General features: G+C 41.0%; 1 protein-coding gene across 3 annotated transcripts; it reads left to right on the top strand.

Moving 5' to 3' along the window:
- The first annotated feature begins 332 nt into the window (after nt 1-332).
- On the top strand, nt 333-12,372 carry ccdc15 (coiled-coil domain containing 15). Of its 3 annotated transcripts, none has more exons than XM_068331271.1 (10): nt 333-873; nt 3,367-3,504; nt 3,784-3,885; nt 5,765-5,881; nt 5,993-6,091; nt 7,958-8,077; nt 8,154-8,257; nt 8,515-8,712; nt 9,811-9,959; nt 10,356-12,372. In XM_068331271.1, exons 1-10 carry the CDS (start codon nt 700-702, stop codon nt 10,403-10,405), a joined length of 1,251 nt encoding a protein of 416 aa, XP_068187372.1. In that variant the 5' UTR covers nt 333-699; the 3' UTR covers nt 10,406-12,372. The 3 variants fall into 3 exon arrangements, with proteins under 3 accessions (XP_068187372.1, XP_068187373.1, XP_068187371.1); XM_068331270.1 differs by having other exon boundaries at nt 336-873; nt 5,993-6,127; XM_068331272.1 differs by lacking the exon at nt 10,356-12,372 and having other exon boundaries at nt 334-873; nt 5,993-6,127; nt 9,745-9,945.
- Nucleotides 12,373-12,945: the final 573 nt, after the last annotated feature.

The raw sequence follows: 12,945 nt of genomic DNA, 5'->3' as shown, positions 1-12,945 counted from the left end.
TCACTAATCCTCATCATTGTAATTATTATTATTTGATTGAATTGTTCACCCTTTTATTGGAAATGATCTGTATTTCTCCTACGTTGAATGCACTAATTGTAAATCGCCATATTTCAAAATTAAGATAATCAGTGCAGTCACTTGAATCGACTTTTTAATATAATTATTTCTTACAATTATTTCGTTTACAGAGATGTTGATTATCACTTTATGAAAAAAAAGGTTATTATCTGTTGATGTCTGCATTTCACATAAAACCACTGCGGATGATTTATTATTAGACTACAGCTGTCCTGGCGTCATTAACGATTATCGAGCAAATGAAGGCCTGTCCGTGGAGATATTGTCTTAGATGTAACCGGTCCGTGGCGCAAAAAAGGTTGGGGACAGCTGGGTTAGTTTACGCTGTTTCTGACATGAATTTTCACAAATTCGCCTCCTGCCCACGTGGGGGCAGCAACACAGCGAGAATCTATCATACCAAGGAAGAAGTAAGCGATCGAGCGAAACTCAAATCTTTCTTTACGTAATTCTGAGTAGCGACTCTTTTCTTGTTGTCGTGAAACTTGTAAACTTTCCAAAGTATATTAATGTATCTTTCCATAAAACTGTGTAATTAACTTTAATCCAATAACAGTTAAGGTGGTCACTCCGGTAGTGAACTTGCATCATCCTGAATTAACCTAAGCTGTCGTACCGATGAGTGCTAACGCTCTGGGACCGTCGTCAAGGGGCCGGCATACTGAGCTAGGCGGCCGGAGAAAAGGGCACATGGCCTGTAGAGCTGTCGATGTGTTGGCCGGGAGGAACCTGGCTGTGGTTGCCGTGGGAGCCTGGGTGGAGGGTGGACAACATTTCTTGGACCACCCGTGTGTAAGTTTGGCAGCTAACTCCTTTTAACTACCGTGCGTAAGCTTGGCTGTTGGTCGGCTTCTGGTGAAGGAAGCTTGGGTTTGGTTTACATGCACCTTTTCTTCTTGATTTTGACTTGGTTTAATCCCCAGACACGAATGTAAGTCATAAACGCGAAATATCTTTGTCTCTTTTCACATTGTCATGTAATAACCAAACATGGAGGTGACTAACAAGGCTCTTTTCCTTTCGGCTTTGCCCATGGGGGGGCGCCACAGCGAATCTGTTGTCTCCATCTAACCCTGTCTAACAAGGGTTCCTCCCTAATATAACAAATTATATGTGAAATGTACAGTGCGCATTCGCGCATCAATGCTCGCGACTTCACATCATCGCGGATTTTTGGTAGACAGTCACGTGATACCCGCATTCTAAGTGATTCATGTACAGCACCGAGATGAAGGAGATAGCAATGCTAAGCTGCAGTTCTAGAGTGCCCCGCCTTCCTCCTCATCCCTTGGACTTCCTCTAGCTGTCCAGCCCATCCAAGTAATCAGCATCCTTCAAAGAAGCAGAGCCAAAGCTAAAGCCAAGTCAAACAGAGAGTGTGTCCTAATCACGGGCATGAAGAGCTGGACTTATGGAGCCCTCCCCCCACTGGGGGGGGCATTGCTGTGCAGCCATTGACTCAAGATTAGAGCTTTTTCTTCCGATAGCCATTCAAGTTCAGCTTTAATGGTTGAAAGCACAGAGAAAACGCCTACTCGTCATGGATAGATGAATATTTTATGGGAAAGAACTGTGAAAACATCCCCAGTAATATCTGAGTGGAGATGGTGTGTTTGCGTTTCCTTTTTTCACATTCAAATGTTGCAGTCAAAATGTCTCATCCACCAAAGCATGCAGAGAAGATAGCGCTTCTGATGTGTAAGTTCTGACAAATTAACATATCTTGGCTTGCACTAGGAGCGAGTATGACTAAGCCACTGTGGCTCAGTGTAAAAGAATTGAGAAAGCCACAAAAAGCCACACTGTGTCCAAGACAGTGGCGCACGGGCGGACGACCAACGCTCATCGCGGGGGGGTGGGGTCCTGGGGGCCTCCCCTGGGAAATTTTTTTGAAAATGGGGTTGTTTTCCTGCATTCTGAGGGCAAAATCTTCTGTTCAGTTTACCTACAAAAATACACTAAAGTCAACAGTTCAAGCTGAACTATCTTTATTTCTGTCCTACTTTATGCAGGTATGAATGTGAGATTCAACAATTGAAAACTTGCATTCACTATGTGAAGATACAGTCATACAAAATATTACTCAATGTTTACTTGTAAGTTTTACTTAGACTAGAAGACATTTTAACTTTGACCACCACCAAAACCATTGGTATGCCATAGTTTATTTTATTTAATTCAACATCATTTTTCATTTCAATTTAAAAAGGCATGAAAAATAGCAAGCGAGGTGAATACATATTTACATGCATCGCTGGTTAGTCCTGCCGGTCATAGGTATCAAAAGTCTAAGACTACAAACAAGTATTGATAATATCTTTCATTTACCTTCTGATAGGTCTGTCACCACTCCTATCCCCTCTCAGCATTCACCATTTGTTTATTAATGAGGACTTCAACACAAACTCTACTATAAAACACTGGATTCTTTTGATCGATCGCCCTCGCCTTGTTGTACACAAATTTGCAGGTTCAGCTTGTAAAAAAACAATATTTTGTTTTTCATTGGACGAGGGGTCATGACCCAAGTGCATATTTAATGATCAGGAGCGTTCGGGTCACTTCGGCTATTTCCGTCGGCAGGCGGACATAGCGGCACTAGCGCCGCTCGCTAGCGGAAATAGCGAAAGCCGCTCGCTAGCGGAAATAGTGAGCGCCGCTACCGAGCGACAAAGTTTTAAGTTTTAGCCTTTTTTCCGTAAAAATCAGAACGCCACTGTGGCTACACAGTTTAAAAACCTTGTAGCCAATCTGGAATTTACTTCGCCTATGGCGAAGTTGCGAGTGGCTAGGGCAAGCCCAGCATCTGGAAGTGCGCTCCGTTCCGTGAGTCTCGGACTTCCGTGAGACACCAAAGTGCTTTAAACAGTCGATAAGAGTGTGGGAAACGGTAATACAGATAGGAAGTGGTTTCATATTAGTATGGGGAGGGCTCATAAACATTTAAATTACTGTAATCAATAAGATGCATAGTTTGTCGCTATATCGCAGAATTCCTGGAACGCATTAACCGAGGCGCACTGTATCTATTTATGAAAGTAATTTCGGAGATTGCATGTGTGTATATACATGGTTATATGAATAGATGTGTGTATGTACTGTATGTCTGTGTATATACACACAAAGAAATGCATCTATGTATACAACTGTGTGTATAAGTTACATTCTGCATTTGCAGGATTGCAAATCCGTTTGATCTACTGTGTTATACAGCAAATTTCAGTGCAGATGGAGGTCTGACTAACTCTAACTTGCTCTAATCCTTCTTTCCTTGTCTTAATTTAGATTCTTGCTTCATTAACTGAGGAGATCCAAGCAATAAAGAGGAAAGAAAATGAAGAGAACCTTGAGCGATTTCAAGATGAGGTTCGCCGTCGTGTGACACACCAAGCTCAAGTCAACAAGATGAGACAGCAACTAATGGTGAAGCATTAGTGGGAGAGTACTAACGTCATAGGGGTCAAGAGTTGAGTGGGGTGTCCTAGGTTAAGTGTTGCTAATGTTTTACTTTTCATAGTTTTTATTGGAATAACAGTTGTCCAATTAAAACTGGTTCTATATAATCTTTCACCATCTAATCAATGAATTGACTGATTGTTTGCATTCCACTCAGTCATTGTGAAGCATAGATGACCGTTCTGCTGTTGCTACTGCCTGACTGATGTACTAAGAACAAAACTGTGTGTGTGTATAACTGTACAGATGAAACCTGACAGCTGGATTCCACTCCAACCAAATCAAGCAGAGTCTGGTGGTGAGAGGCTGATGTCTTCAGGTGCTTCACAACACACAGCCTCTCCTGAGGTAAGAAGGTTAATATATAATATTATGTTATATATATATTTGAGTTTGATGTGTGTACATGTGTGAAAAGTATTGTTTGTGAGATTTGGTTTTATTTTACAGATTTTAACCAGTACAGGTATTATCTAACATTTGGCATTCAGTGCAAGGCTTTATTTTGAAATGGAGCTGACCATTATGACAGGAAATAATATCGCAAAGAATAGTCCAAAGTTTTGATCGGAGGCCATGTTCAGGCTTTTGGGTGAATTACAGATTCAAAGTTTTGAAGGGAGAGGAGCCTGCTAGCTGCAGCCTGGGGCTTTTACTCGTCACATGTCGTTGAATATATAGCCAAATATGAAAGATCAGTGTCTTCAAAATGTCCAACTCTGCACATGTCTTCTTTGGAGTTCTCTGACGTTATTGACTGTTGTTGGCCAATACTGGCTTATTTTTTTCAAGCTTTAAATCACAAATAGTATCATCCTCAAAGATTCTGTATTTGTCTTGATCTTGTTTATATTGTGGAAAATCAAACTCACTGACCCAGACACACTCATTTTCAGAATGACAATATGTCCTCAATGCGGGAGTGATGAATAACAAGAGTACATGAAAGTGTGACTGTGATGAATCTGGAAGATAATATTTTACATCCCGCTTCAAAGCGGTGATGTATTGTAATTGTCAGTGTTCGTGTGTTCGTCCTGTTAGGGTTTTGCTCTGAACAAAATCCTCTTTGGTTCATTAGCTCGGTTGAGAGGTGTATCTTTAATGATGAGACAACTGGTATTTCAAAAAGGTTTACTGAAGAAGTTCAGCAGTTTACAAGTTTGTGAGGATACAGCTCTGGGCTCTCCCACAGACACAGCAACAAACCTCTGGAAAAGATCCTTGAACGTTCATTTACCGCGATCTTTATGGTGTTTGGGTTAGACTCTCCTTGAAGGATGAGCTCATCAGAATGTTCACTGACCATGATCTTGATGGTGTCTGCCATGGTGTCTGCCATAAGTTCTCTCTGAGAACTCATAAGTTCTGCTTGAGAACTTATGAGCTCACCAGCCACCTGACTTAGCCTCTTGTGTATCGGTTATCTGTGTGTTATGCATGCTCTGTATGTCTGTGTTTAGAAAACTATGTGGTAGACAAGGACTATGTGTTTTGCCATCTTTGTCTGTGTAAGCAGATGCGTTTTGGTGGCGTTTTAGTGGCAAGGTCAGCACGTGGTTGAATGGAATTTATTTTTATACTGTTTATATTTTAATTTTATACTGTTTATATTTTAGTTATAGTTTAGTATATGTCCTGTTAATGCTACATGTGTCTGTTAGTGTAGTGTATGTCTTGTATATCCTGTGATGTCAGTGTTTCTTTTTTCCCCCCTGGTTTTTACCCCATATTTATTCATTAATGCCTAATCTATCTATCTATCTATCTATCTATCTATCTATCTATCTATCTATCTATCTATCTATCTATCTATCTATCTATCTATCTATCTTTTCATTTATTTATTTATCGTGGTTATTTCCATGGTTAAATAGAAATTCCCAACAGTTCGTTAGTCTGTTTGTTAGTCCACCAAATATCTTTGCAACTGTTGCAGATAGAAAGATGAAACAAAAAGCGCATTACTCAGGCGGCAAAGGGGATGAAAATGAGATGATGATCTTGACCTTGAGAAAATTAGGTCATGGTCAAATTTCAACTTTTGTGCACTCAGGAACCGAAAAAGATAGAAAGACAAGGGAGAAGGCCAGTGTAAGACCGTAGATCAAAGCTAGTGCTTTGATCCACCTATGCACTAGCTTTTGATCTATGGTCAAAGCTAGTAGGTCAGGATAAGTTGTGGGACATTGCAGTCTTTGACTGCTTTGTTTCCATGTATTTCCAGTCCAGGGAAGGCATGAAGCAGGTCAGACTCAGACTGGCTGCCTGTCAGATGATCCAACTCGAGGGAATGAAGGCCAACCTTCCTGGAGGCGAATGGAACTTTTGTCCAACCAGACATGTGAGCATCTGTGTTTCACATAAGTTCCCCCTTCTGACAGCTCCAGTTTCTATACTTGTCTGTTTTTTCTCACGTCGTGTGGAATAAAATACATTTCCTCTACATCAACAGAATGTTGGAGCTCACATGGCAAGAACAGATCCCGAAGTGGAAGAGGAAGATGATGGTCATTTAAGCAGTCACCACAAATATCCCCTTGTTCAGCAAAAGGTTGATGAATACCCACAACGCATCAGTGTGGTGGCTGTATGTTATAACCAGTTTTATTTTCTTTTTTATAAACTCACTTAGGATCCATGCAGATATTTACGAAAAAGTATATTTGGTCCCATGTCAGCCAACAGTGGTTCAGAGAGTTTTCTATTTCATTTTAGTTGCATGAAATCAAGCAGTAATGTAATACATGATAACATATTGGATATTTTGGCAAACAGATGTAGAGACTTTGTTTTGGACCAGAGTCAAACTCCAAACTTCTGTGGCGTTAGTTTTTCTGCACCTGCATCAAACGTTCCCACTAGGTGTCACACTCGACTCAGCAGCTGTAACCTCTGAACCAATAAATGAGAGTGTAGACAGATGTCAAGTGTATATTTGCAAGTCAGTGAGTTTTACAAAAGACATTCCTGCAGTTGTTTCACAGTTAAATCTGTGTTAATGAAGGTGTTCAAACAGACACAGAAGAGTTGACTATGTATTGTTTATTGTAGGAACAAACCAGAGCTACATTACTGAAGTATTGTAATGTGAATCATAACCTCAGCGTAATCTGCACCAACCTGATACCCCTTAGTGTTTTGTCTTAGTTATAATAGTGCTGTGTACACACCTGATAATACAGGTCAGTCAGTCATGTTCAGATTACCACCGCTATATCCGCCGCAGCGGGTTACTGAAACGCATGCTCTTGGAGGTGGGAGGAAGCCGGAGAACCCGGAGAGAACCCACGCAGATACAGGGAGAGCATGCGAACTCCGCACAGAGTGGGACTCGAACCCGGGTCCACTGTGTTGTAACCACTGCGCCACCGTGCCGCCACATAATACAGGTCTTTCCAACAAAGTACAGGAAGGTACCACCCCCGTGGTGCTGCAAGCCAATCAGATGTTCCTCCTCACTAGCTGCATGCTGCTAGCTCTCTAAACCTAATAAATGCTGGTTAGCATGTTGATTTTCTAGTTTACATGATATCACATCAGTTTGTGCACCAGAATCCAATGAACAAACACAAATCTTCCCAAGCATACAAACAACATACATATTAGTGATGTGATGCCGTTCAAAATAAGTGACCCCCAATACACACAACTGTTTGAAGTAATTGCTCATCGAAATTTCAGATTTTGACTTAATCCACAGATTTAGAGTTTTTCTTCAGAATCAAAGTAATCCTGCCTTCCATGTTTAAGAAAAGAACAACTTATAGCTGCCAGAGGGACATCGCTGAAGCACATTTAAATAAAACAATGTGAGATACGGGTCCCTGAGATGTACATATCTTTAACCTTGACGTGTTTTATATGTGTAGTTCAGGATACAACTAGGCTGAAACCTTCGACGTGCTAATACTTCTTTCAATCTTACAGTAGATGAGAAATCAGTTCAATGTGAGACAGACACTCTATGATAGGACTACTACTATAGTCCAGAGTAGTCGTGTCTGGAGGGATGTGTGTTGAATCAATAATTACAACAGTTCAACCTTTAAACTGCTTTTATACAGTCAAACTGTTATATCAGCTTTAAAAGAAGTGCGATGATTCATTTACCCCAAGTCTGATGACATGATGGAAAAAAAAAAAATCGAAGTTAATGACACCTTGTGACTCACTACATGTCTAGGCTGCCAACAGGGAATGACTACAAACTTGGTACCTGTCCATGCATTGTTAAAAGGCTGTGTGTCATTTAATTCAGATCTATGGTCATGAATGTTTTTGGGATTCAGTTCTGAAGTGTCTTAAAATGTGGTCCAATGGAAGTCACTGAATCTATGTATGCTCTCAGTCCTGTCTGGTTTAAAACAATGGGACCACATCCATTATTATAACCTGACACTCTCCTTGACTCTTTCAGTTTAGCAGTCCTGTATTACAGGAGTCTGACAAATCCCAGCCTGAACCTGGTCTCCAGCCTAACGTAAGCATCCCGCGGATCCTGTGGCCTCTGTCTGACCCAGAGGAAGCGAAAAAACAGGTAGAGATATGTCCACCAATTTTTTACTTCACTCTTCAATCCCAGTCAGACTTAATGTTCCGATAACCCTCTGTAGCATCAGTCTCAGTTCCTGATGCACCGCCGTCGCCACATGAACATTGAGAGGGAGCAAGTAAAGGAGAACAGGAAACACAGGAAACACCTGCAGAGATCGGCGAGGTAACTGCAGCATTCTCTCTGAAATCACTTATTTTTTGTACCTCAATCTATGTTTAATGTATCAAATAATGAACCTCTGTAGTGTGGCTGTGTAAATTTGTTGCAAGTGCTGAGTACAGAAGCTATATTCTGATATTAGATTTCAAAATGAGAAAAAATGTGCCTCAGCATAACTTTCATACTATTAAATACTTATCTGATTGAATCTGCATATGCTTGTAAGTGAGCAATTCCTTTCAAATGTCTTAAACATGAAGAATCAAAGCAGAGAAGGAGCAGCTTCGTCTGAGGGAGGAGAGAAGGCTTGAGAGAGTTCATCACCTGACTGAGGCCAGACAGAGGCTGGAGGAGAGAGACATGCTGATTCTGGAGAAACTGAAGCTGGAGGAGGAGGAAGAGAAGGTGGCAGAGCTGCAGCTGAAGAAAAATGAGCATGAAGGGAAAGAAGCAACAAGGTAATTCATGGATGAATTTGTCAAAGCAAGGCTGATTTTACAGTCTTCAAGTCAGAAGACTATCATTATTATCATTACAGCTGAATGTTTCCATTCAGCTGTAATGATAGCAAATTTTACCTAGCAACAGGAACATGAATTGAATCTCTTCTCTACTCGAGAAGTTACTTGGAAAGACTAAACAAAAACTTGAATTGCTAATGATCTTACTGCCCCTCCTTGGAATTGGTTGGGCTTCAGCCAAAGCTTACCTGTGCACCTCTAAGAGAGTAACAGGTGGCACAAGTGTGTTTGGTCTGTGTAGGGAAGGAGGAAATTTCTAATTGTGATCCAGACTGAGCACCCAAAAGCTTTGCATGAAGATAAATGTAGTTGTTCTGACATGTACATTTGTATAATGGTAACCACAAAATACTCATTTATTTAAAAATGTCATAAACTTTTTAAGCTAGGAGTCGTGTGTCGCCACCTCTGAGTGACTTGTCTTGACCAATCAAATGAGGGTAGATGTTAAATTTGCTGCGCTGTGTTTGTGAAATGTGTCATCCACACACTGTAGGAAGCAGTGTCGTATTACAGCCCAATTGATGTCTAGTTCTGGTTCCGTCTGTCTGTGTGTATTGAAATGAACTGAACATGTGTATGAGATGTGGTTGTTTTCTAGAATTTTTCTGCTTCTGTCTGTTATTTCCTGAGCCTCTTGTGACATCAGTGTTTATTCATATAGCACCCATCAGATACAAATGTTTTATTCATCCATGGACGTACATGAAATATAAGACGTTACGAGTCATTAAGAAAAACAAACCACAGCATTTATATTCATGTTTCCAGACATTGAAATAAGATAAGAGTTTAAGCAAACCTCAGATATTCAGGTCTGCTGTATGGAAGCAAATTCTGCTCCTCCTGGTTTGGTATGAAACATCAAATGGCTGGGCTGAGGGCTCTGGAGGCTTTATAACATTTTAATAAACAATAAAACTGTAAACTGAATCGTCTAAATAATTGCTCGTCGGTCCATCCATCTAGTTGTTATGAGTCGGCATGAAGCACTGGCACGCCCTCAAAAGCAAACAGCCTGAGTGTACTCTGCAGGTTCGTGGAGGCTCTGAGAGCACAGGTGAAGGAGAGGCTATCCCAGGAGAAGCTGGAGTTGCCTCCTCTCTGCTACTGTGCCTCCTCTTTCTGGGACTCCCACCCCGACACCTGCGCCAACAACTGTGTGTTCCACAACAATCCCAAAGGTGATCACAACACACACTGTCATCTGCCTCAGCACTACTCACTCTACCAATGAGCTTCAGGAGAACTGAACATGAAAACGTGCCTGTGGAGTGCCTCCTCCATCAGGTCCTTGTCACCCTGAAGGATAGATCTAAGCAGCTGGATGCAAAACAAACAGCTTTACCATCAGCAGCTGTATTCCAGAATAGTTGTCTTGACTCAACTGTCAATGTGTGACCTTAATGCCTGTGTTTGTATTCACAGCCTCAAGAGATTTTTATTTATACTGTACCTGAACTTGTTAGAACTGAAGTAGCTTCTTTGATAAACCGTCTTCAGACCCTAGACACAATCCAGCCTTCAGCGACTTACATGAAAACATTAACACAATATTGACACTCATCTCTGTTCCGCAGAATATGCCAAGGCGTTGCATTCAACAATGATGAGTTTGGATTTGCAATAAAGGGAGAACTGTGGTGGTCTGGTGGAAACATTCTGCCTCGGAAAGGAAGAGGCCAACATGTTCGAAGAATAAAGTGTGAGATCAGAGGAGATGATTGCGATCAGAGTAGCCTCATTCTAGACAGAGGCAATCGTGTTGTTGATGCTGTTCTAGGCTGACTGAAATATCCCATCAGATATAAGGCAGATCACCAGGACATTTTTATCCAGCACTACCCACGTTGTTCCAATGGAAAGCACAGATACTACGATTTCTACAAAATGTCAACTATACTGACCAAAGTGGAAAAAGAAAAACTTTTTGAAGCAGCTGACAGTTCCTGCTGAGCAAAGGCTGTACAATAGCCCTGAATGTGATGCATTGTTTGTATGATTTATATTTTTTAACTGCTCAGGTCCAGGAGGCTGACATCTGCTCATAAATGGTAGAAAACCTCATCATTTTAAAGATGCCCAAGTTACAGAGTAGGGACTGATGACACGGAGACCTTTTGCATATTAATTAATGAAAGATGGCTCCATTAATGCACAGCTAATTCAGCGTTACTATTTATGCTATTAGCTTTATTACATCCCGCTTCAAAGCGGTGATGTATTGTGATTGTCATTGTTTGTTTGTTCATTTTTAGTATGTCCACCAAATATCTTCACAACCCTTGCAGATAGAAAGATTAAACAAAAGGCACATTACTCAGGGAGCAAAGGGGATTAAAATGAGATGATAACCTTGACCTTGAGAAAAATAGGTCAAGGTCAAATTTCAACTTTTGGACACTCAGGAACCTGATAAGATAAAGAGACAAGGGAGAAGGCCAGTGTGAGTAAGACCATAGATCAAAGCACTAGTTTTGATCTGTGTACTAGCTTTGATCTATGGTCAAAGCCAGTGCACAGCTTTGACCTACCCTGAAAGGTCAAAGCTATGCACTTGTCAGATACTACTTTCAGGGTACCCTGACCTACCCTTCGTGGGACGTTGCAGTCTCTGACTGCCTTGTTACATCCCACTTCAAAATGGTGATGTAATTGTCAGTGTTTGTGTGTTCGTCCGTCCGTTAGTCCACCAAATATCTTGGCAACCGTTGCAGATACAAAGATTAAACAAAAAGCACATTACTCGGGTGGCAAAGGGGATGAAATGAGATGATTACCTTGAAAAATCTAGGTCAAGGTCAAATTTTAACTTTTGTACACTCAGGAACTGGATAAGATAGAAAGCTTTACGAGGGAGGCCAGTGTGAGTAAGACCGTAGATCTTGCAGTGTGTGTCTCTGATGTCTTTTCTGTTATAAATGTACATTTTGTGCATAAATTTATTTGATTCAACCTCACAGGAATTCACTTGGTTTATTTATCAACCATACATTTGCAATGTTTGTTGGTGTGCTTCTATAAGTGATTATTCAAGTTAATTCACATGATCAATGTATATTTTTAAAGTTTAAAGTCAGGCTGCCTAATGTACCCTTCAGCTTATGATCAAGTCACATCACATGATGTCCAAAATCCAGTCTGAAAGAGGTCTGAAGTAAATCTCTTGACACCACAAAAAAGATGTCTTCATCTAGGAGAGACTATCAGGGAAATTCTAGAAGATTTCCGGGAGGATCAGCCATTGGCGGTTCGATTCCCGCTCCAGCCAGACGTCTTCGGAGTGCGAGCTGACAGTGGGAGGTGTCAGCTCACCTCCCAGCCACTGCCGAGGCGCCCTTGAGGAAGGCGCCACCCCCCCCCCCCACAAGCTGCTCATTGGGGTGCACCCCCGAAGTCGCGACCCGTCCCTCCACGTCTCTTGTACTGGTTGTCATTAACTGCATGCCTACAGGCCCCTAGTGTGGGTTGTGTTCAGGGGCCTGTATACGATATTTGTGTGTGTGTATTCTGACTAACACATATATACAGTATATACTGTATATGAATGTACAAAAAAAACGAGTGGAAAACATAATTTCCCCATTGTATGGACGAATAAAAGTGGATTTGATTTGATTTTTTTTTTGGTATTGTTTGATTACGTCCCGCCTTGAAGCGGTGATGTATTGTAATCATCAGCGTTTGTGTGTTCTTAAAACCGTCCTTCCATATCTTCGTAACCGTTGCAGATAGAAAGATGAATGAAAAAAATGTATTACTCAGGCAGCAAAGGGGATGAAAATAAGGTGATGGCCTTGACCTTGAGAAAACTATATCAAGGTCAAGGCCAATTTTAACTTTTGTAGACTCAGGAACTGGATAAGATAGAAAGCTTTACGAGGGAGGCCAGTGTAAGACCGTAGATCAACTGCTTTGATCTATGAAAGTAGGTCAGAGCAGTAGCTTTGATTTTTGACCTACGCAAGTAGGTAAATTTTGAATTCAGGTGTGTTGCGGGATGTGTCAGTCTCTGCTTTGGTTCTTGATTTAGATTTTTTTTTTGTTGCATCAGTGTGACTGCTGGATAAACTCAAGTCAAGCACATTACGTGATACAAACTTAGCATTTTTCGTGTCTCATTTGTGTAATTATATAAAAAGTGTAAACATGAGCTATTTCTCTATAATA

The sequence above is a fragment of the Antennarius striatus genome, chromosome 13, assembly GCF_040054535.1.
Source record: "Antennarius striatus isolate MH-2024 chromosome 13, ASM4005453v1, whole genome shotgun sequence".
NCBI lineage: Eukaryota > Metazoa > Chordata > Actinopteri > Lophiiformes > Antennariidae > Antennarius > Antennarius striatus.
Note: the sequence above shows the minus strand (reverse complement) of the source record. Positions and strands in the feature narration are given on the sequence as shown.